At 40.0% G+C, this 20743-nt stretch overlaps 1 protein-coding gene across 1 annotated transcript; it reads right to left on the bottom strand.

Annotated features, from left to right (window-relative positions):
* Nucleotides 1-1163: 1163 nt before the first annotated feature.
* LOC110367318 (NLR family CARD domain-containing protein 3) lies at nt 1164-20474 on the bottom strand. Its single transcript, XM_036131601.1, has 12 exons — nt 20391-20474; nt 19311-19430; nt 17696-17776; nt 16023-16142; nt 14684-14910; nt 11368-13156; nt 8858-9034; nt 7134-7310; nt 4775-4951; nt 3487-3663; nt 2956-3129; nt 1164-1630 (listed from the first exon to the last, which is right to left on the bottom strand). Exons 1-12 carry the CDS (start codon nt 20465-20467, stop codon nt 1621-1623), a joined length of 3306 nt encoding a protein of 1101 aa, XP_035987494.1. The 5' UTR covers nt 20468-20474; the 3' UTR covers nt 1164-1620.
* Between the last annotated feature and the right edge of the window lie 269 nt (nt 20475-20743).

The raw sequence follows: 20743 nt of genomic DNA on the forward strand, positions 1-20743 counted from the left end.
TGGAGCGTTAGCTGCTATTACTGTGATGATGTATAGTGAGAGACAGGAGACAGTGATGTGAAAGAGGGATAAAATGCGACATGACCGTTCAGGCAGTAGACGCTTTGAAAAAAATCTCTGTGTGTGGTGAGTGGGGCACAAGGGAGGGATTGGGTGAATGAGTTTTCCATTTTTTTTTTTCCCCCAGGTATGGGGGTGGTCCGCTCCCTCTCCCAAGAACATCTCAAGTCTCCGCTAGGTGCGGAGCCCATCCCCCCACGTCCTGCCCTCCTCCACTTCGTTGGCGGGCGCCTTAGCCCCCTGGCGCATTGGTTGGCTTCGGGTTTGGGGCGGGTTCCCAGGCGTGCGCCGGCCCACTCCCGGCGGCCTCTTCGCGGGGCCTGGCCCCCCGGGGGGTGGCCGGGGCCCCCGTCGCGGGGGCAGGGCGCACCCTGGGGCCTCTGGCCCTCAGGGCCCATGGCCGGGACCACTTCAGCGGGGCTAGCTGCCGGCGGAGCCCACTGGCTCGTCCCTGCGGCTCTTGAGGGCGTCGGCATTGTGGTGGCTGGGGGATTTCCTCGGGGTCGTCTCTGCTCCTTCCTTGGGGGGGGGGGGGGGGTTGCAGATATCCTGTGTCGGCCCCTCCTGGGCGACCTGCTTTAGGGACCCCTTTGGGAGTCCGGGGTTACGGGTCCCCTGACGCCTGCCTCTGTGCTCGGGGAAGGTGGGTCTTCGGTTCTCCACAATCACTATCAAGCTATTTCTGGATAATCTTCACCTAAACTAGTGCACTTTCACATCTCCCACAGGTGCTGGGTCCCAGGTATTAAGTGTTCACTTATATACAGTAATCTTATAATTTATTTATTTATTTATTTATTTATTTATGTTCTTTCACTTTCTTTTTTCAAATATCACATTACACATGTCAGCTTACATAATAATATATATGATTTAGCAATGGCATCTAGGTGTTATTCGAGTGTATCTGTTGCTTTATGTCTGTTGGTTGTGCTGTTCTTTTTGTGTCTCTTTCCAGGTGATGGAGCAGACAAAGAAGGTTTTATCATTCTCTCCCTTTTATCTCCTCTTTCTTTCACCTCTACTCTTTTTTTTTCTTTTCTTTCACTTTTTGTTCTTCCTTTACTCTCCCATTGTCATGTCCATATAATTTGAAATTCTCCTTGCAGGAATCATAATAAAGCTATTTACAAAGATCAGAATTGGGACATTCACACTGCCATGAAAAAGATGGCGATGGGTTGCATATTGGTAAAAAGATCGGATCTGGGGTCGCATTTTTCTGCAGTGTGAATGTAGCTGTAGTCCTCCAGATGTACTCCAAAATGTTGGCAAAAATTACATTCTACAATAATCTAATAATTTTGAGCAGCTAGGTATAATAAAAGTATCATAGCCTTCACTTTGTATAATACTTACATCTTAATTTAATTGTTTTTATTACTATTTAAGTGACCCCAACACCAAAGATAGGTCAACCATCTTCAGGCAGACATTCCTGCGACACCCTGAGGGGGGATTTATGCCCCGAGCAGCTCAACAGATCATATAAAGGACTGATTTGCTGCTTCAACCTCTATGGATCACCAGGACACAGTCTTCTCTCCTTCACACAGATCATCAATTCCACCTGCAGTGAAAAAGAAGAGCAAAAGAGATTACTGTCTGCTTCCACCTTCTCTGTCAGCTGTTGGCTGGGGACGTCCAGCATAGCGAGCAACACGGAGCTGTGGAGACCCGCCAGCTTCCTCTCAGCTGCCATGTTAGCATGTTGGAGCTAAAACATCAAGTGAAGGTACAAATCTGCAGAGGCATCAAGCACCATAAATCTCTTTTCTCTGCCAGTTCAGGTCCACATTGAAAACAAACTGCTTAGAGTAACGAAGGCTTTATTACGCAGACACTAATGATGGTTTTACTGGTGCTACATGTTAGCTGCTGCTCAGTTTAAAGCTACAAACTTTCGGTGAACATCTCTGTTTCTGAAACACCAGCTGACGGATCAACACGGAGGCCGTCACTGAACACATGTGGATGAAGGATAAATGTATAAATCTGATGAGTGGACTTCAACTGAGCTTCTGCTTAGTATAGTTCTATTTTTTTGTTTATTGGATCTTGAACAAAAATGTTAGAGTCAAACATCAGTAAACAATCCATCAGCATTCAAATACATTCATCAAATTCAAATTTAGATTTAGATTTAGACAAGATTGAAAGGGTATAAGCTGAGGCTATTTAGTTTATAACTGTCTATTCTTTAATGAATTCTGATAAGATAAGATAAGAAAAGCTTTATTGATCTCACAGTGGAGAAATTAATTTGTCACACATCAGCTCAATAATCAAAAGAAGGTGCCAAAACGTGGAAAAGGTGCATAAGGTATATACAGTGTGTCCACATATACTGTATACTGTGGATCAAAAATGATAAAAAAATAAAAATAAAAAATACGATTTAGGATGACTTATATACATTCACGGTGACTTATATACATATGTACTGACGTTGTACCTTAAAGTGGTACCAGGTAAAGAGCGACAGTGAGTTAATGAGATAAATAACAGCAGCAGTCAGTTCTTTACAGGATTATTGCACAAGTTATCGCACATTGCATTAAATAGAATTGCACATTAGTTATTGCACATTAGTTATTACAGTTATAGTGCAGCATTGTATAGTCTGGTTGCAGCAGGGATGAGTGACCTGCGGCAGCGTTCCTTTTTACAGACAGGATGTCTAAGTCTGTCACTAGAGGAGCTGCTCAGCTCCTCTACAGTCTGGTGCAGGGGGTGGAAGGTGTTGTCCATGATAGATGTGAACTTGGACAACACCCTCCTCTCAGCCACCGTGAAGCGGCAGGTTCACAGAAAACACTGGACCTTTGCTTTGGCACCGGGTTTGATACCATAATTAGTAATGGCAGCCTGGACCGACTGCAATGGTTTACTTACTGGAGAACCTTCAGTTCATAGTCTGGACTCTTCTTAAGCTCCAGCAGCTGATAGACATTTGAGTCCTGCAGGTTGTTCTGGCACAGGTCCAGTTCTGTCAGACGGTAAGGGTTGGACTTCAGAGCAGAGGCCAGACAATCACAGCCAATCTCTGACAAACTGCAGTCCATCAGTCTGCATCAAAAAGAACATTTAACTTGACTGCATGCTTTATATAAGGTTCTTTTTTTCTTTTTTGTATAATAAGGGTGTCATAGCTGTTCTGTTACCATCTGTTTTCCACAGAATAAAAATTCTGTCAAAAGCGATGTTTACAGAAAAAGAAAAAGGCTGACCAATCTGTATAATCTGACCCAACCTGTATAATCTGATTGAATTTGACTTTGGAAAGTGCCTTGAGATGACATGTTTCATAAATTGGCACTATATAAATAAAATTTAATTGATTTACTAGTGTGTATCAGCCATGTGTTTGATCTTGGCACTGTTTTTATGTGAACTTTGCCACTGAACTAAAACCTGGTATCATACCTTAAATTTGTGATTCTGTTGAGTTGGTTCTTCAGAAAGTCGATGAGTTCCTTCACTCCGGTATCTCCCAGGTCCTTGTTCTTGCTCAGGTCCAGCTCTGTCAGTTGGGAGGGATTGGACTTCAGAGCCGAGGCCAGAGCAGAACAGCTGATATGTGACAAACTGCATTCTATGAATCTAAATGAAAAGATAAAATGTGTGAGCCGACTCCAGGAACATGCGCGCTAAGATGGTCAAACTCTTAAAACTCAAGTCCACCTGCAGCTTCATCTATGCAACTGTTTCACCATTAGATTTTTAAAGTTAAATAATTTTACAACAGAAGTCAGGAGGAATTTCAAAGGAAATATGAAAGCATGTATATCATTTTCTAAAATTTTGCTGCTCATTCGTGAGCCTTGAAAACAGCATGTAATGTAAAATGTTTTAGGTATCATATTTTTTCAAGCTGAGAACACTTAAAAACTGTTGAACTATTATTGTTGTTTCAAATTAAATAAGGACGTAATTAAGTTTGCTGCTGCATGTCCGAAAAATACAGAAGCCCTGAAAGACAAGTGAGGAAAAAAAAATCTAGATTAAAACATTTCTTTGTTTTATTTCTTTGTTCTGCCCTAAAAAGGCTTCTCGAAAAAAATTCAGTGGACGAAAAAAATGGACTTAGAAATCTAAACCAAGAGTTTTTTCCCCCCACTCTGTTGTTTTAAGTTAAAAACTTTTAAAATTCCCCAATGAGTTTTTATTTTGCTGTTATAACTGAACTATAATTAAACAAAGTAATACATATAATAATCATTAAAGCATTTATATTTAAATGGTTGCCTTGTTATTTATTTCACCCATGTCTAAGTATTATTATTATTATTATTATTATTATTATTATTATTATTATTATTATTATTATTATTATTATTATAAGCATTTACTGACAGCTAGTTTTAAGGTTATTTGGAGAATGTAGTCTTGGTCCCAAGTAAGTGCAGTCATGATGTTGTCATTAGTCTTACTAAATTATATCCTTGATCCTCTGTAGTGAGTAAGCCAGCTCTCACCTCCACCTGCATCTGTTTGTTCCTGCAGAGGATCTCTGATTGTCCTCATGAGTTTTGTTAATAAACCTTTGAAACATAACACCAAGTCTGGATCGCATATCAGGTTCCCTGTCTGTTTGCCATGCAACAAAATCATGTGAAGAAATTTGAAAACTGTGATGTCATAAAGTTGACATCACCTGTATCAGCCATGTGTAAGTAGCTTAACCCCAGCACAGCTTTCACACCTTACTGACCTTAGAGCCTGTATCTGACACATGGGACTCTGCAGAAAATCACAGAGCGCCTTCACTCCAGCATCTTTCAGGTCCTTGTTCCAGCTCAGGTCCAGCTCTGTCAGATTGGAGGGGTTGGACATCAAAGCTTGGACCAAAGAAGAACAGCTGATCTCTGTCAAACTGCAGTCCATCAGTCTGAGTAAATAATAAAATGTAAACTGAGACCCACATATTGAGGTTGAAACAGTCAGAACAAGTTAAACATCTGTCATCAAAATAAAATACAACAGGCATTGCCAAACTGGGGATCAGGGTTTTTGGAGTTCATCTGTAACTGGCGGGTTGCCGGTTTGATCCACCGCTCCATCCATCTCAGTTGTTGTGTCCTTGGACAAGAAACCTCACCAGCTTTGTTTGCTGGATGATGGTCAAAGGGTCTGGTTGTGGTGATTGTCTTGCAGCCATGTGTCTGTTAGTTTTCCCCAGGCAGCTGTTGCTTGGATGTAGCTCACTACTATCAGTGTGTGAATGGGTATAGTAAAGCGCTTTTGTGTCATGGTATAAAGCGCTACACAAGCACAGGCCATTTACCACCAGTCCTGTAGCATAGCCACTAAATAGAATCTGTTGGTCAACATGAATTAGTCATGTTAAGTTGGTCTAAAGAAAAGATAGATAGATGAAAAAGTATTAACTATTATCCAAAATGGAGCAAAGAACAGCAAACTCCCCCGGAAGTGGCCGGCACATCTAAATTATGCCACGAGTACAGCAGCAACTCATCCAGGAGGTCATGAAAAAGAGCAGAACAACATCTGAAGCATTGCAGATCTCCCTTGCCTCTATTTAAAGGTCAGCAATCCTCATTCAACAATAAGACAGAGACACAGGTATTTCACCTGATACAATTTAATGTTTGTTACTGGTCTCACAACCAGTGACTGTTTCCATGTGTTTATGATGTTTGTATGTTTTCATTATGTTTTTTCATCTTAGTTTTTTCTGTTTATATATTAGTTTATGTATGTATGTATGTATGTATGTATGTATGTATGTATGTATGTATGTATGTATGTATGTATGCATGCATGTATGTATGTATGTACATACGTACGCATGTGTGTGTATATATATGTATGTATAAGTGCAGTATATATAGCTAATATATGGATATATTAGCCTTGTGCATTGTCTATTCATTATTATACCTGAATGTTGACATTTTCCTTAAAAATGGTTGTTGGTTTATTTGCACATAAACTGTTGTGGTACCTCTTTATTTTGGCTGTAGCTGCTTAGCAAAGTTATTTTGTTTTTTGATTAAGGGCAAACAAAATAAGATTTTATCTTCTTTCTGCTCCCTTTTGCTCATAGGAATGTATGACAGAATATGACCGTTTTTGTATTTTTTTTGCCATGAAGCAATAAATCTGATTCTGAATGTAAAGCACTTTGAACCACCTTGCTGTGTAAATGTGCTACAAATAAACTTCACTTGACAGGTCAAAAATGGTATTCAAGACAAAACCCACTGCTGATAGGAAAGGACACAAAGTCACATTTCCACAAAAACATCTGGAGGATCCAAAAGAAAATATTCCACGGACTGACAAGACAACAGTGGAAATTCTTGCAAGAGTGCATCACAGCTGGCAGAAAACAAACCTATCACACTGACAGCAAACATGGTGCTGGTAGAAAGGTGATCTGGGAATCATTGGTCCGACTTGCTGATATGTAACTGATAGAACCATGAATCCTTCTCAGTACCAGTAAATCTATTTGGAGAATATCGAGCCAGCCATTTGTAACTTAAACGCAGTCAAACCTGGGATATGCAACAGGTTGTTGATCAACAGCACACCAGCGAGTCTACGCCTGATAAAAACTAAGGTTTAGCAGAAGCTTGTTAAAGTCCACTTTTTGCAAATGCTTGATGGTAGCTGTTTCTGCAACATCCACTGTTGTCTGATAGATAATGAACTGGAAGAACATCTTCTTTAAAGCTCTCATCCAAAATTTCAGAAGTTCATATGAGAAACTTAACCTGGCTTTCATCTCCTCCAGATCATTGCTCAAATACTACCGACGATTCAAATTAGTATTATTTCTGAGCTAAAGTAATGCTTACCTGAGATTTATTCATAAATAAATGCAGCATATAATATGTAACATTAAAGTGTCTCAAAAATATAACAAAAAAAGTGTACATATTTTCATAGAATGGTAAATTCATTGAGTTCTGGGATGATTAGGGACCAAACTAATGAAAGAAACTGAATTTGTCATTTAGATGCTCAGTGACTTAGCCAGATGTCAACAGTTTTGTTGCAACACAACTTTCACATGACCACGAAATTAAAAGATAATGTCTGACCTCAAAGTCTCGATTCTGCAGAGGGGATCTCCCAGGAAACCACAGAGCTCCTTAACACCAGCATCTCCAAGCTCTTTGTTCCTACTGAGGTCCAGTGCTGTCAGATGTGAGGGATTGGATTTCAGAGCAGAGACCAGAGCAGCACAGCTCACCTCTGACAACCTGCAGTAAAACAATCTGTAAAAATAAATAAGGCATGTAAGCTCAAGCCAACAGGAGGCAGTTTAAGGAGAACAGAATATGAATAAAATTGAAATTTGTAGACTTTTTAGTTCTCTCATTGTTTTTGAATGTGACATTTAGTAAATTGAAGTTAAGTCAAACATCTGTTTCAATGGTGCCTTTTGTGGTTTTCTGTTAGAATTAAAATAGAAACGATCAATAACTGATATCAAAGTATTAGCACTGTCAACTGTTTTGCTTGAACCGAGTGATTTATCTGAATGATCAATGTAATTGTAGTGACTTGCCCTTAATAAAAACAAACCAAAAATGAACCTAAGCCACAGTGAGGCTGCTGTCTGGCACTTGATGCATCGTCCTCCTTAATCCAATGAATAAACTTCAGGAATGATGGTAGAACATTTATTGACCAGGCACTCTCACAGATTATGCAAATTGTAACATTGCACACTGGTTTACAACCAAAGGATGTTACATTTTCTGCAACGCGGTGATCAATAACAAAATGACGACGACGGTCAAAAACTGTTTTTTTCCGCCACAATCAGCACACCTGCTGTGCGACTACCTGTGACTCCATTTAAACATATGAAGCCACCCTCTGTAATTTTTATGTATTACACCAAACAGGAAAATGAACACAAAAACTCCAAAATATGGCTCTAATAGTAATAATCAAATTTCCTTAAAGTGGTTGCAGTCTGGTTTAGATCGCTGAGGCTTCACATCAGGGCAATAAGCATAATCAGCACTGATTTAATCTGGTCAGTCGCCTCCTTTAACATCAGGCCATGTGTGATAAATAATGTAGTTTAGGCTTTTTGGTTGTGTGGTGGAACATTTTTACTGATCATGCCTTGTCTAGGTATGAAAGAAGCTCACATGGTCACAGAGTGATTTACTCTGTTCTGTCTAACCAGAGAAAAAGAGAAGAGGTGTTTGATAATGACTGGATCGTACCAGCTGTATGCAACTCCTGTGTTCTTGTGGAAGAATGCTCAGATGAAACGTACTAACTAAAAGTGCTCATTGATTAACGATGTATGGAAAAGTGTATTGTGTCTTTTTTTATTGCTCTTTTTACAGAGACATTCAAACGCTCCATGCCTTTGAATAAATTTGCAAAGACAAAGAAGCATCTTTCTTTGATTTACTGAGTGTTCTTTTCCTTTTTGATAAAGATAAAATCTTTAACAGTGATGTATTGTTTATTTTAAATAGGACTTACTGTTATTTATTTTTGCACAGCATATAATTTCATTCTGCAGATATGTTATTCTGTCGATGTTGTGATTATGCTAAGATTTTCTTTTAGCAGAGACAGCAAGGTGTTGCAGTTGTATTTACCATCATCCCTGCATACTTTATTTTGCAATGGAAAAAATATCTGGAAAATCTCTTTGGACCCTGTATTCAAAAATGTATACATCTCTTAGTGTGTTTTCATAAATTAATATATGCATAAATTTGTTTTAAATAATAAATTTTCTAAGTATCAATGAAAGACTGTACTTGGGAAAAAAAAACTTCAGTGAACTGACCTCAGGACCTTAAGCCTGCAGTTTGAACTCTCCAGCCCAGCAAACAGATACTTCAGTCCGGAGTCACTCAGGTTGTCGTTAACGCTCAGCTCCAGTTCTATCAGATGGGATGGATTGGACTTCAAAGCTGATGCCACAGCTTCACAGTGGGCATCTGAGAGTCTACACCTAACTAATCTGTGAGTAGACAAAATAAAAAATTACTTAAAATGAAACATGTTCATTTGTTTGAGAGAAACAGATTCAGACAATATACTGGCCAAACAGTAATGTCATTATGTGTTTAACATTACGACATTCATGGTTCATCTCAAGATATGTTGGTGCTTTTGACATGACTCCATAAAGCCTCTTTAATACATGCAGATGCTTGTGAAAAATCTTTGCTTCAATCTGCAGATGCTGAAGGGACCTTGTATTTGATCCCTGGCAATACTAAAATGGCAGCGTTTTATTTTACACATTTACAACCTCAAATTGGACCTTAGTGATTAAGTAAATTTAAAGAAGCAAACAAGAAACATGCAAAGTAATTAATTCCCTTTGCAGCAGTGGCAGCTGGTGATAAACTGTGTTTGGGGGTGAGCTAGAAGTTACAGATTACATCCCAAAAATAAATTCTACTTGAACCTAAATCTGTTTACAGCTACCTGCCTGCTGGATTTCTAACTCTGGCTGATCCTATTAAAGTTCCTTTATCCTCTGGCAAAAGCCACATAAAATTATTATTTTAAAAATAAATTACAAAATGTTCTTTTGATGTGCCATCTTGTTGTCTGACTACGTACATCATGTTTAAGTGACATTCCCACATCTGAGCTGCCAGTAGTGGGACAGGTATGAATCAACCTGACTGGATGAATAATGACACAAAAAAACACGGACTGACTAGAAAAGCAAAGAGCTGAAACTGAAGGAGTAACCAATGAGAGACCTACATAAAGTCACATGGAAGCCAAAAGTGTTAGGATGTACAGACACATGCATTGTCTGTTGTCCCTTGGCATTAAAACATTACCCCAAAATGAAATGGGAATGATTAAAATCAAAAGTCAAACACTTTTTTTTATAAAAAAAACTGATAATTATTTTATTTGGTAATTTATGTTTTCTCTGCCTATGCTTTTTTCAGGAATTTTGAGGCCACTTGTTTACAATGCATGCAGAGGGAGAAAATACCCTAGGCTGCATTTTGAACCCAGGACTTTGCAGCAAGAAGGTCCTGAGCTATTTACTTGCAAGTCCAGACTCTCCCTACCTGTGATTTTTTTCATCACGGAGTTTGCATGTTAGAGACTTATTTAATGTTTAGTTGCCTTAATTGACTTGACTTCAATGGAATTTCTCAATAACCACTATTGTCAGAGATTATTCGTTGCAATATTTGAACTTTCTCATGTTCATAGATTCAAACTGGTGGAAATGTGGTAGAATGTATTATCTGACATTTCAAACATTGTGCTTTTGGCCTAAAGCAGGGATTTCCACTGTTACAGCTCTGTGCGTGAACATAGAGAAGAAACCGCTTCCACCCCCCCCCCCAGCAGCAGCGGAGGCTGCAGCGGTGTAGGCGTGTCATGCGCATCAATGGATGTCGCGGTTGAGACTCACAGCACCATGGCGGCGCTGTTTGTAGGCACTGCGCAATCAATAGAGAGACAGTCACTAAATTTGATCTCATATATAAAACTTTCAACCCAAATTTAATTTTTCCTCTGCTGACGTAAACAATGTAAAGTCAGGAGAGAGAAAAAGCCATTTTCTGATTCTCACTCGTTTTCTTCTCCTGAATCCGTTGCAACTCTCTCCTCTGTTGCCTCCAATTCCTCTCTCTCTCTGTTTCTCTCGTCCATCACTAACTTTGACCTTAGATGTCTCACCTGCATATTTGCTAGAATGCATGAAGTAGAGGCCATAAGCCAGGTGCTCATGGAAAGTACAATACGGATATTTCATCTTAAAATGAAGCGTAGAAGAAGATTTCTTTTAAATAAGTACATTTTAGTGTGAATACTATATCGTTCTGTTATGACACCCAAGCCCCAGGAATAGGTTTGCTGCTAAAACTTTATTTTAGGACGAACAAAACGGGACAGCTTTCACGCTGCCAGTCCCCCGAACCACCACTCCTCCCCCCGAAAACCACACATTTCTTCTGGTATAAACCCAAAACAACCTAACTTAAAGAAACAGTAAGTGTGCAACAGCACTTAGCAATAAGGTCTAATACAGATCATTACAATGCATTTTATTTATTCATTCAATTTACAGTTTTTGATTTTAATCTTTACAAAAGAAATGTTTATTTACATGTCTTTATGGTGTGGGGAAAAAAAACACTGTCAGACTGCCATTACAGATTTCATCTTGCGCACACCCTAGTGGCAGCTTGCGCAGATCTCTGTCCTAAAGTATTGTATTTTATAGAAAATAAAGGATTGTTTTTATTTACGGAATTAACCCACAGATCTACACAGATTTATAATTTTAATGAACACATGTGGTCTCACCGAGCCTTTCGGCAGTTCCTCACAGCCGGAATCAGTCTCCGCCGTCCCTCCTCTGATGTTCTGTACTTCCACAGGTCCAACTCACCCAGAACCTCCTGTGACATCTGCAGCATGTAGGCCAGAGCCGAGCAGTGGATCTCTGAGAGTTTCTTTGTTGATCTTTTCTCAGTCTGCAAAAACTTTTGAATCTCTAGATAAACTGAAAGGTCCTTCATCTCCGTCAGACAGTGGAAGATGTTGATGCTTCTGTCCGAAGAGATATCATCAGTGTTCATCTCATTTAGATTGCTAATGACTGTCTTAATGGTTTCTGGACTGTTCTCTGTTGGATTCAGCAGACCTCCTAAGAGTTTTTGATTGGACTCCACAGTAAGCCCATGAAGGAAGCGAACAAACAGGTCCAGGTGGCCATTTTTACTTCTAAGGGACTTCTCCATGACTATTTTCAGGAAGTCCTCAAGAGATAATTCACTATATGTTTTTCCCAGGAAGTTCTTCATCACCTCTGTGTTCCTGCTGGTGAAACAGTTGAACATGTAGACTGCAGCCAGAAACTCCTGAATACTCAAATGAACAAAGCAGTAGATTGGCTTCTGAAAGATAACACTCTCTTTTTTAAAGATCTCTGTACAAAGCCCTGAATACACTGCAATATCTGGGACATGAAGACCACACTGCTCCAGGTCTTCTTGGTAAAACATGATTTTTCCTTCCTCCAGATGCTCTAGTGCCAGCTTCCCCAGATTCTGAAGACGTTCCCCGTCACATACCAGTAACTCCTGTGGACTCCTCGTTTTTCCTTCATGGTACTTGATCCTCTTCCTCTTCGTCTGAACCAGCAGGAAGAGGGAATACATCTCAGTCATGGTCTTGGGCAGCTCTCCTCTCTGCTCTGTGATCAACATGTGCTCCAGAACCGTAGCAGTGATCCAGCAGAAGACTGGGATTGCACACATGATTTGGAGGCTCCTGGAGGTCTTGACGTGGGAAATGATTTTGGCGGACAGCTCTTTGTCACTGAACCTCCTGCTCAAGTACTCCTCCTTCTGGGCATCAGTGAAGCCTCGTACTTCTGTTACCCTATCAACACATAAAGGAGGGATCTGATTGGTGGCTGCAGGCCGGGATGTTATCCAGATGAAGGCTGAGGGAAGCAGGTTCCCCTTGATGAGGTTTGTCAACAGAACATTGACTGGTGACTTCTGTGTTACGTCAGAAACAAGCCGACTGTCGTTGAAGTCCAGCGAAAGTCTGCTTTCATCCAGGCCGTCAAAGATGAAGAGAAGTTTCCAGACAGTCAGCTGCTCTGCTGGAAGCTTCTGGAGGGTTGGATGGAAAACATGGAGCAGCGTGAAAAGACTGTGGTCCTCTGTTTTAACCAAGTTCAGCTCTCTGAATGAAAGTAACACCACCAAACAGAAATCTTGGTTTTCCAAGCCATCTGCCCAGTCCAAAGTGAACTTCTGCACTAAAAAGGTTTTTCCAACACCAGCGACACCATTCGTCAGAACAACTCTGACAGCTCTGTGTTGGTCAGGTAAAGATTTGAAGATGTCTTGGCACCTGATAGGAGTATCATGGAGACGCTGGATCTTGTAAGCTCTCTCCAGCTGCTTCACCTCATGTTGAATATGAATCTCTTCACTTAGTCCTTCTGTGATGTAGAGATCAGTGTAAATCTTGTTGAGAAGGGTTCTACTTCCTTTTTCATCATTTCCTTCAGTTACACATTCACATCTCCTCCTCAGACTGATCTTATGATCCTTTAAAACGTTCTGCAGACCAACATCTGATGAAAAAAAACAGAACAATTTAGACATAAAGAAAACTTCTTCCTTGTTGAAGTCACATAAAACAGTTAAAGAAACGTTCCGATTGTTTTAATTTTTCCACTTCCAGCACCTCCAATTTTGACAGTACAGGTATTCATTTTGATTTCCTACCACATCTTCAGAGATTTGTCACAACGTGGAATGTCTTGAATTTTTAATTAGACCTTGTACTATCGTAACCTTGAACTTGAAGACATATTATGTCCTTATAGTCTTTCCTGATTTAAGCAATCTGATATAAGTTGACTGTATTAAGTCATGCTGCCTGATAGAAATATGAATACCCAGATAATCAGGTTTTCATCTTTGGTCAGTCGATTGGGTTGATCTCAATACCAAAATTTAATCAGAGCCCTTTTGTTTTATTCCAGTTGATATTATATTCTGAAATAAAGAAAGCTTGCACATGAGTTTTATTGTCACAAAAAAGTAAAGGATTAAGCATTTTGGAGGAAAAGTATGACATAATCTGCATAGAGACTAATCTTGGGAGTCGGATTGGTTGTTTTATTTCAGTTGATGTTGCTGCCTTGTCAAAGTGCAGCTGCTGCATTTCAATGAATTTAGCAAACAGTGATGTGGAAACTTGACAGCCTTGCCTGGTGCTACTTAATTGGTGGAAGGTTAAAGAACTTTTAAAGCAGGACTTTTGCCAGAAACTTTACAACCCAAAAAAATCTCCCAAGTCTTGATTTCTTGAAACTCTTGCTTACAGTCAGACTGAATTTTGAGTCAGCCGCATATATGTATAGAAATAGATATTTTTGTAAGTATATAAGGCATCTGAAACTCAAACAACTTGTTGCATTTTAACCTCAACCTAATGAAACAGTTCCGCAATCCTAGCCTAAGGGCACTTCATAATTACTTAGAGGGTGTCCAAAAGAGTCATCATTAAAATTAACCAGCCTCAGTGCGCGGTGGAGAGCATACTGCCATTTAATACTGTCAGTTAATGCAGTCCAGTCTAACTAGTTCGTTTTATGAGTTGTTTTTTATTTACCAGCCAATGTATTACATTTAATTTTAAGATCTACATTTATAAGAGATATTGAATAGTAATCAAAGATCTTTCTTGAGTTTAACTAAAATATTAACATTTGCACTGTTCTAAAGAAGTCCAGAATTTTCTTTGATCTCTGTAAACATCACGTGCACTAGTGGTGCCATAGGTTCCAGATTTCTTTGTAAAACATTTGGCGTATGTTGAAACCCATCATTAAGTTAAATTATTGAGAGGAGGGACTCTTGGAAGAATTTTTACACCTCCTGAATAAAATGAGTAAAAACTAATGGCCATGTCAGCATCACTTGGGTCACAGGTTTCTATTCAAATCCCTCATTGAATCACCAGAAAGATGTAGATGTAAGTTGTATTGATGGTATAACTTTTATTTTTTTTTTTGGCTTTAAGAGTTTGTTGGAAGTTAAATCTGAACAATCTTTACCGTAGTATTACTAGCGTTGAAACAGAAATATCTTACCCAGCACAGAGTGGCTCTGACCGGCTGTCTGCAGTTCATCTCTGCTTCTGGATCTTTTGCCACAACAGGGTTGTCCTAAAGATGCAGACTCATCGCAGCATGAGCTGATGCGCTGTTGGCAGGGCGAGTGTCCACAGCTGCTAGAGACTAGATCCTTCAGGACATTTTGACACAAAGGACAACGGGACAGCTGCCCCTCCACACACACACCACTCCCCTCCCTCCCGCTGTGAAAAAAATTCTGGTTAAGATTGCTCCATTAATACCAAAAGGTAGAATAGCTTTACGGGGAGATGCAAACAAGATGACGTCTATTTTACAAACAGTGCAAAAAGGAACACATAGCAGACCGCATGTTAAAAACTTTCTCAAGGCTCCAACATTCAGGACTTCTAGAGAAAGGAACAATTTATACATACGAGAAATTTAAAAGCAAGCCAACCTAATCATTCTAAGAATAAATGCATTCAAATGGAAAAAGCTATCCACTTTGCCTGCTTGGTCTACAGGGATAGAAGAGGCTGCAATTGCTCACCAGCCAAGATGACCATTAACTATTTGGTTTACTGCTTTTATCTGCTTTAAAATGTTTGGCTGAACCATGACACCAATGAAGAAGATAAAATATTAATAAAAATAATTTTATTCATTCATTCAATCATTAGGGGTTGGTCAATATGAAAGTACGAGGGTTTCCTTAAACAGAACAAAATGCTGATGAGCCTTTTCAAACACAGCTATTATTGACAGATAGGCTCAGCATATTGTATAATAAATCATGTCAGGCATGACATCCCTACTAATAAACAACTGGAACTATTGTAGCTGGAACGATCAGTTTTAACATCTGCCACACCTGGATAAGATTAGATAAAGTGCCAAAAAACATACAGGAGGTGACAACTGATAGCCAGTTTATGATTCTGGCTGAATATCAATCAAACTTTATGTCCACGGGCATAAAGATGGTCAATAAACAACAGAACTACTGCTTTGGACAGAAACAAAGGAAACAAGGAGGTCTATTGCAGCACCACCTCGTGTCTGGAATCAGTTTCCACCATATTTTCCTTCAATAACTCTACTTGGCCTTTTAAATCAAACCTCAGGACTTCTTTTATTCAGATAGGCTTTAAAACATGTTAATAAACTGTGGTGGCAATTCTGGTTGTATCTACCTTGTTCTATCAATTATCTTTGATCTACTTGTATTTAAAACAAGTATTTATCTGTTGTTACTGAACAGTGGTCAAATCAGCATTGTATTCTAATTTAAAGTCAAATATGTGAACCCAATATTGATTAAAGATATGGAAAATAAATAGGCAAGTTTTCCTACTTTGTGTCCGAGGGTCCATGTTCCTTATTGAGATCAGGAGGTTGGTAGATGGAATTGTTACTCTTCATAGATAAACAGTCAGATCCTGGAGACCCAGACCTTCCTCTGTCGTCCGGACCTCTGAAACACAAACATGTTGTTCAGATCACCTCATCAGCGCCTCTAACGGTGTTTCAGCACAGATGTGGGGGAATCTGGAAGCGGGGGCCAAGTTTAATTAGCAGAGCTTAAAATCCATCCACTGGTAATGAAGGTCAGATGATTTCTGTTTGTACAGGTAATGGACTCAGGGCCCCACTTCCTGCTAAGACCATCAGTAAGTGTTTCAACACAGAATCTGGAGGTAGGGGCCAAGTTTAACAGGGCATTCCTCAAATAATAAGAAATTACAAAATTTAGAAGAGCAGCAGACATTCCTTGCGGCCATCTTGTGGTCGTACAAGTGAGTCAAACTGTCCTGAATATCCTCTCAACAGACATATCATGGAAACAACAAAACACGGCACCATTGGTATCTGCAGGAGTGACTCTCGATATGGTGACCATATGGAAGTTTTTTTCATTGATTTTCCCAAACCCTGAAGGATTGCAGAGGAATCTCGGTGTTGGATAAGAGCTTGTAATCAAGAGGACTTTAGTGTGCAATCTGACCAAAGACACTGATGTGCTCTTTTTATTTTCTCAGTGACAAGTCAGCATCTGTACAGGTAGGCTACGTTTATTTGGCTTTTTCTCAGTAAAATTAAAACATCATCATACTTTCCATGAGGGGTGTTCATGTGAGCTTCAGTGCAGAATAGTTTATTTATTATAAGTAACCTTGTGTTTGTGTTTCTCTAGAGTCGCTTGCAACCTTCATGAGTAGGCGGTTGCATTTTCTTGGGTTGGTGTTTGAATGTGAAGTCGCTTTTGGGCTTTGCTTTTTTCCCGACCGAACGGCTTTTACCTATTACCGTGCCGCGCAGCAAAACTGGGGCTCAACTCTCTCATGGTCCCTAACAGCTATTCTACAAGCAGGAAAAGTGCTAGTATGTATAAATACCAGCTAAATACACGCACCAGTAATGATTAGAAGTGACTTCTGTATCAGAATGCAGTGGTTTTCTTGCTGGTCTTCGGCTTGTTTCACGGATCAAGTCGATTGTTTCTCTTACAGTGCAGAAAGTCATTAACACAGAGAAACCAGTCACATAATGTAATCTGCTGTTAGACCACATATATCCGACCTTAACGCTAACTTCTTCTTTTTACCATCAAGGTCTAGTTACCCTAAAACAGCTTCAATCTGAACAAATCTGTTCACATTAGTTTTTCTCTGTAAATCAGAGCGTAAATGTTATGATCCCTTTAGTCAGTTATTCTAATATATTTTAGTATTCAGGCAATGCATGTCCAGCCAGCTTCTGTATCCCAGATTTTAATGTGTTTTGGTGCAAAATATGCTAAACAACCCCAGAATAAAACATGAAGATGATGGATTCGGCTATTAGGAGAGTCTATAGGGTAAAATGGCCCAGAATAATACTGCAGCAGGAAATCCCACAGTGGAAATGTACCTTAGTGGTACCTAACAGCGGTCCAATCCATTTTCACACCTTATTCTAGTTTAAAATTAAACATGTGAACATGGGATTCATTTAAGATATAGAAAATAAATCAGCAAGCTTTCCTACTTCGTGTCTGAGGGTCCAGGTTTATTACTGAAATTGAGAGGTTCCTTGATCGACTCGCTTCTCCCCGAGTGGTTCTGACCTCTGAAACACAAAAATGTTGTTCAGATCAGACCAGGCACTGAGAAAATCTGAACATACAAAGAGCTGCAGAGAATCTAGATAAGAAAAGATTTTATTAATCTCACAATGGAGAAAGTCATCCGTTGCATCAATTCACATAACAAATAGTTAAGAAACATAAAACAAAATAAGAAAAGAAGCTATGTAGATAAAAAACAAAAAAACTAATTAATATGTGTACACAGACACATACACAGACTTACACATGTATGTGTATATGAGGCGAACATGCTAGATTGGCAGTCATTGTAGTATATAAATACTGCACAAGTTGTTATAAGGTAGATTTAAATCTAACAGCAGTGGGGATGAAGGATCTACGGTAGCGCTTCTTTCTGCACAGAGGGTGCCTCAGTCAGTCACTAAAGGAGCTGCTAAGCTGCCCTACATTCCAGTGCAGTGGGTGAGAGGTGTTGTCCATGATGGCTGTGAGCCTGGCTAACATCCTCCTCTCCCCTACCACCTCCACAGAGTCCAGTGGACATCTGGGTACAGAGCTGGCCCTCCTAACCAGTCTGTTCATAGCAGACTCTACCATATAATCATAAAAAGGCCTGCTCACGCCAAAGACCTCAGTCTCCTCAGAAGATGGAGGCGACTCTGGCCATTTATGTATAGCGCATCAGTATTACGGGACCAGTCCAGCTTATTATTGAGGTGCACTCCCAGGTACCTAAAACTGCCCATTGATGCAATGTCCTCCTCCTGAATGTTAATCGGTAGGTGAAGCACTGTCCTTCTCCTAAAGTTGATCACCATTTCCTTCATCTTATTGGTGTTCAGGCTCATGCCATCACACAGGTTCAAAAATATCCATCTTGATGTTAGGGTTCACCTCCCGGGTCCGGGGCTCTGGGGTTCCGGTGCCTGGACCTGGGAATATAGGATGTGTGGTGAGCATGTGTAATGCGCCCCCCCCCCTTCTTTTTTCTTGATGTCCGGGGCTGGGTGCTGGGCGAGTGCCAGCTCGCTCCTGGTGGCTGCTTCCTGGGGCCTGACCCCCCGTGGCTCTGTTGGGGCCTCTGCCGGGGGGGGGGGGGGTCGCCCCTGGGGCCTCCTGATGGCTCCTGGTAGCTCCTGATGGTTTGGGGCCCTCAACAGTAGCATTCAAGCTGTGGGCTCTGAGAGGACTAAGTAGGGTGCTGATTTCTCTGTTTGTAACTTTAACATATGAGCTTGTTACTTTTAGATGACTGTAATCCTCTAGATTGGTGAGAAAGTTTCCTCTCTAAGGAAACCCAGCAGGTTGCATCAAGTCTCTCCAAGCAGCATTCACTCCTCCTGAAAGAGCGTAGAGCCACAGTGGACAGTCGTCTGCATTGTTGATGGCTTTGCAGCAATCCCTCATACTGAGCATGCATGACATGCAGGTTCCCACAGTGGATACATACCTTAATGGTCCAATCCACTGTCAGACCTTATTCTAGTTTATCATCAAATATGTGAACATGGTATTCATTTAAGTTATTTAAAATAAATCACCAGGTTTTCCTACTTTGTGTCTGAGGGTCCAGGTTCATTACTGAGATCAGGAGGTTGATAGATAGAATTGTTACTCTTCATAGATAAACAGTCAGATCCTGGAGACCCAGACCTCCCTTGGTGGTCTTGATTTCTGAAACACAAAAATGTTCAGATCAGATCAGTCACTGAGAAATTCTCTGACCAAAACCATTAAAGAAAATCTTAGCCTACAAAGAGCTGCAGAGAATCTAGAGGTTTCATGTCAGTAACGGTGCTCAGATTACAGCTTCTATGGTTCAAAGATGTTCAGATTTCTGTTTTTACAAGTAGAAGACCTGACATGATATTACACTCGGATTATACAGAGCTCTTTACATTTTTTGAGCAGTCTATTTTGATTTATCTGTATATAAGCTGTCACTGCTGAAACTGACTGGCATATTTTTCGGACCAGATTATAAAACACATTAAATATTCTTCCCAAGTGTGTAATATCACACCACCCCTCCGCATACACAGTTGTAGATGTACAGAGTAGATGGACTACACTGCCCTGTTTCTAACAAAAGGCCAAAATAAACACAACTTTTATATTAAATTACTATTCTAGACTTATTGTTGCTAGTACGTATTCTGGGCACGGGCTGCCTTGTCTCCTAGTTTAGACATTACAGTTAGGCAGTTTTGTAGACAGCTCAGGGGTCCTCAGGTAGTGACACAGTGTACCGTAATGCTTCGAATATCTATTCAGTGGAGCGTCTCTGTTGCTAACCAAAGCTATACTTACACTTTTTAACAGATTTTTGAGCGCATTAAACCGCATAAAGCACAACGGTGATCATCTATAAAGGTGCACCGGATTATAAGGCGCAGCATACATGTTTGAGAACATTTCAGGATTTTAAGTGCACCTTACACTCTGAAAATATGGTAGTTTTTACTGTGCATTGTAGGTGTATTGTTCCTGTGGTTTAATAAATTCCATTTGTAGCACCTAAAAGCTGAATGTAATGTAATACAGGCACACATATGTATAGGTACTGCTTAAATCAGCTCAACCAACACTAACGGGGCTTGAAAATATCGCTTCCAGTGGGTGAGAGTGTCTTACTTCATGTCCGAGGGTTCAAGTTTTTTCTTGTAGGCTGAATGGTTGGCGTTGTCCTCTTCCTCTATACAAACCTCCATCTTCTGGGCTTTAGTCACTATGATAGCAAAACAGATGAAGCTACTGTGAGTTTTATACAAGTTTAAAGTAGTCTAAGGTTTAGTATTAAATACCGATGATTACATGTTGGGATTTCTCTGTTCAGCAACCCTTTATTGACATCTCTGACAGATTGTGAGCAAGTTCCGTAGCAGGACCAGACATTGAAGGCGTTTTCACAGCTGTAGTTTGTTTACTTTGGGTCAAATCATTTGGTGAGTTTGTTAATTCATAACTTCTTCCGTGATTTTGGTTTC

The sequence above is a fragment of the Fundulus heteroclitus genome, unplaced genomic scaffold (genome assembly GCF_011125445.2).
Source record: "Fundulus heteroclitus isolate FHET01 unplaced genomic scaffold, MU-UCD_Fhet_4.1 scaffold_44, whole genome shotgun sequence".
NCBI lineage: Eukaryota > Metazoa > Chordata > Actinopteri > Cyprinodontiformes > Fundulidae > Fundulus > Fundulus heteroclitus.